This window comes from Orycteropus afer, unplaced genomic scaffold (assembly GCF_000298275.1).
Source record: "Orycteropus afer afer isolate SDZICR_OR568_19922 unplaced genomic scaffold, OryAfe1.0 scaffold00434, whole genome shotgun sequence".
Classification (NCBI taxonomy): domain Eukaryota; kingdom Metazoa; phylum Chordata; class Mammalia; order Tubulidentata; family Orycteropodidae; genus Orycteropus; species Orycteropus afer.
In genome coordinates this window covers 146,515-150,953 of record NW_006922021.1, presented here as the reverse complement: position 1 = coordinate 150,953, position 4,439 = coordinate 146,515, and the positions used below count along the sequence as shown (strand labels likewise).

Below are 4,439 nucleotides of genomic sequence, written 5' to 3'. Positions count from 1 at the left end.
GGAACTGTTCCGTTTGCCTCCCTCACCCCCCCCTTTTCCCTAACCCAAGGTGACAGCTCAGGTGGGAGTGCTCAGAATTCAGAAGTCATCCTGGCTTAAAAGCCTCAAAGCCACAGGAACCAGTATTTCTTTTATCAACCCCATAAGGAGAGCTTGTAGAATCCCCACAAAGGATATGTTTATATACAAGAGGTACACCACTCAGGCAAGTTCAAAATTGTACTTTCCAATCAGGTATTTATAATTCTCCAGTTCAAATGCAATCTAGCAATTAAGGGTCATTTTTTATCCTAAGCAATGTTGCTTAGCAACATAGTCATCATATACCACCTTACCTGGTTACCAAGGGAACAGAGCTAGAAAGTTACCCAAAGGTCAAATTCTCTTGTAGGAGGGGAAAGGGTTGCATTAACCCTTTGCTCACATCTGGTTTCATCCGCAATCTATGAAGTCAAGTTGAATTTATGATTTTGGATATGAGTTTGGTATAATTCTGTCTTGCGATGTTTTTTTTCCAGAACTAATGTACACAGTTGAACTTGCTGGAGGGCTGGGTGCTATCCTCTTGCTGCTCGTTTGTTTGGTGACCATCTACAAGTGTTACAAGATAGAAATCATGCTCTTCTACAGGAATCATTTTGGAGCTGAGGAACTGGATGGAGGTAAGATGGGTCCCTTCTTTCTTTCTTTCTTTTTTTCCTAAATATTCTTAAATAACCTCTGCCTTTCTTTTACTGAGGGAAAGCAAAGTTACGTTGTATAACCATTGGCAACAACTCTTACAGTCTTTCAGTGTTAACTTTGTAAAGCTCACCTTTTATGCTGAACCATGTGTGTGATGGGAGCTCTGGTAGCATAGTGCCTAAGGCACTTGACTGCTAACCAAAAAGCTGGCAGTTCAAACCCTCGGAAGGAAGATGGGGCAATCTACTTCCGCAGAGATGGGGCAATCTACTTCCGTAGTGATACTGCCTCGGAAACCCAAGGAGGGGTTGCTATGAGTCAGGTCCAACTCGATGGCATATAACTACAACAACATGTGTGTGATGCTTTGGAGTCAATAGATATTTTCCTCTGAAAATAGTAAAACAACACCTACGACTTTTAAAATGGTATTCCAAACAGCACTTGCAAATTACAAACACTGATTCCAATGCCATCACTCCTCTTTCTCCCTCACCTTGTAATCAGTACCGAAAGGCCAGGTTTACTTCTTTATAGATAAGGAGTGTCTCTTTTGTGTTCCCTAGCCCACTAGTTTGAAGTGAATCTCCTTTTGTTCCTTGTTTAGACTGATCAGTTTTCGTCAACTGTACCAAATATTTTAGATTTCATCCAGCAGTCTTGTTTATTTAGCTATTTTTAGGTAGACTAATTTCTATTCCAAGTGTGGACCAACAGATAGGAAAGGACACAAGTGCATTGTTTCCATAATAATAAATCTGATATTTTCACTCAAAGTGGACAAGTAAATATTGTTTTCATGGAAATTGTAATTACAGTTTGCCTCTGGTCAGTCATAAGTATGTGTACAATCGAAGATGAATTTGCGAACTTAAGTGTTTTGTGTTTTCCTTTTTGGTCATTTGAAAGTGAATCATACATAAGATAAACTTCAAACAAAGGAAGAATATGCAAACTGTCAATGAATAGTGCACATAATAAAAGATTTTCCATCATCTATTTCATTGGCTGTCAGTTTTGCACTAAATAATACAAGAGTAGTAGTTAAGCTTGTGTGTCAACTTGGCTGGGCCTGGTTTTGAGTGGCTGGGTAGCTGGATGTAGTTGTTCCCCATGATGAGAGATGAGACTGGTAATCATCTCCATGGTGAAATGTACTGTGAGCAGCTGAGTAGCTGCCTTAGGGATGTGATCTGCTTCCAGTAAATAAGAAGAGGCTTTGAGGAAGGTCTCTAGCTTTTGGCACATCTGGATCCTGCATTTAACCAAGTCTTCATCTCAGTGGCCTGACATGTTGTCTGCCAATCTTGGGACTGTTTCTGAACTTGAACTAGTGGTCTTCTGTTTTGCTTGATAATCTTGGCACTGTGCCATTTCACTTGTCAACCTTGGGTTTGTCAGCCTCAGCAGCCAGCAGTTGCCTGAGTTAAGAGATGTCTCCAGCTTCAGTGGGCCAGGAGCAAGAGGCAGAGCTGAATCCCAAGGTTGAGGGGTTTTCAACCAGCCCCTAGAGCTTGGCACTTTGAACTTGGACTTCTAGCCTCTTAAACTATAAGAAAATAAATCCCTGTTTGTTTAAGCCATCCACTTGTGGTACTTTGTGTTAGAGCAGCACTAGAGGACCAAAACAAATGGAAAATGAAACAATTGTGCACATTGCCACATTTCCAGAGTTCTCTGCAGGAAATCCACAGGCAAAACTATACAGTGGCAGACCTGTGTAGAGGGGCTGTTTCTTCAGCATCCCTAATACTCCTCTCTAATTTCTCCTTCCCATTAGAGTGAAGTGTGAGCTGCCACCATATCGTTTTTGTTTTTAATTTTTAAGTGCTGATTTGTGTATGTGTTGTTTCTCACTTTCCTGCTTATTCATACAAATTATTAATTTTTGTGACTGCTTGAAAGAGATACAAGAAAATTGTCAATGTCAGAGATATTGTTGGATGAGTACCAAAAAGAGTGCTAGGTGTTCTAAAAGTCATTCTTGCTAGGCCTCACAAAAATTCTGAAGTCAATGTTATAATCTCCATTTTACTGATAAGGTGAGGGATGTTCCTGGAGGTTAAATAACTTACTCAAAAGATAACACAAGTGTTACAGTAAGTAGTCAAAGTGGGATTTGCATGTAGGTCTATTTTCAAAATCTTCATTTTATTGACCACTAAGGACCTCTGGTAGTGTGGTACCTAAGCCATTTGACTGCTAGCCAGAAGGTTGGCAGTTCAAACCCACCAGCTACCCCAAAGAAGGAAGATAGGGCAATCTACTTCCATAAAGATTTATCACCTCAGAAACCCAACAGGGGCGCTATGAGTTGGCATCAACTCGATGGCAGTGGGTTTGGTTTTGTTGCTTTAAGTCCATGTTATTTTTTGTCTTCTAAAATTTTAGTATGGTCAGTATAATCTAAAGATCTGCTATTGTTTTCAAAATTACCATACAGAGGAGAATTGAAAAGCCTGAAGATTACCTACACCCATCTTATTATTTACCTAATTAACCTTGTTTTGAATATGTTTATTTTTTTCTGCATAATATGAGTGATTTTATCCAAGCCATCAATTTCCAGAGTAGTTTTTAGTTTTCATGTGTTGAATGAGTCAGATGCAGTTGAATGTTCAGTGATTTGAAGTTTCTTTTGGTGTCTTGCTCATTGTAAACAATTCAATGAGTTAAATATGTAGACTTATTGTATTTCATTGCTATTTTGAAGCTACTGGGTCTTCAGTTTTTTTAAATTGTTTTAAGTAAGAAAAGAAAACAAGATAAGTGCCTTCAGACCTGTTAGCTGCCTTAGGGATGTGATCTGCTTCCAGTATATAAGAAGCAGCTTTGAGGAAGGGCTCTAACTTTTGGCACATCTGGACCCTGCATTTAGCCAAGTCTTCATCTCAGTCGGCTGCTATGTTGTCTGCCAATCTTGAGACTGTTTCTGAACTTGAACTAGTGGCCTGCTGTGTTGCTTGATAATCTTGGCACTGTGCTATTTCACTTGTCCTTAAGGCCATCTTGAATACCTTGAGGGATTTAACTACTAGGGCTTTCCTTGAGATGCCACTGTGAATGGATTAGGCCCCAAGAAAACAAACTGAATTATCATCTTGTTATGTACAAATAAACAAGCAAACAAACCAATTACTGTTATGTCAATTTGTGCTCATGGCTAGCCCATGTGTGTCAGAGTAGAACTGTGCTTCACAAGGTTTTCAAGGCTTCTCTTCTAATTTCATGACACTCACCTTTTTGGAATCACTACCCTATCTTCAGTTGCATTCACACACAACTCCTAAATCTAAATCCCTGCTCCCAGCCTCCTGGTCTAGTATAATTTTTCTGGTAGGCTAATAGTTATGTCCATGGATACAGATCTCAGTGTTTAAATCATCCCATCACCCACTCATTCCTTATCATCCTCCGTTTGACACCTCAGTTCTTGGCATCATCCTCTACTCCATTAGTTTTACTTTTTACTCAGTTGCTCTTTCCAATTAGTCATCAAGGTTGGTCAGTTTTACTTCCCAATATCTTTTATTTTATGATTACAGCTTTATCATTTTAAAAGAATATAAATCAAGATCAGCATAAAGAAGAGATGTATGGGCAACTATGAGACCAGAAGAACTAGATGGTGTCTGGCTACCACTGTCAACCACTTGGAAGGGGATCTATGTAGGAGATCCTGGATAGAGAGGGAGAACAATGTGGAACAAAACTCAAAATCATTTGGAGAAAAAAAAAGGGGGGGACCAGGTTTG

General features: G+C 39.5%; 1 protein-coding gene across 1 annotated transcript in view; it reads left to right on the top strand.

Annotated features, from left to right (window-relative positions):
- IL1RAPL1 (interleukin 1 receptor accessory protein like 1) overlaps positions 1-4,439 on the top strand; it is a 1,063,022-nt gene that overhangs the window by 1,021,024 nt on the left and 37,559 nt on the right. The window contains exon 8 of the mRNA XM_042782732.1: positions 519-662. Within this exon, the coding sequence (XP_042638666.1) occupies positions 519-662 (144 nt within the window). The remainder of the gene's footprint in view (positions 1-518; positions 663-4,439) is intronic.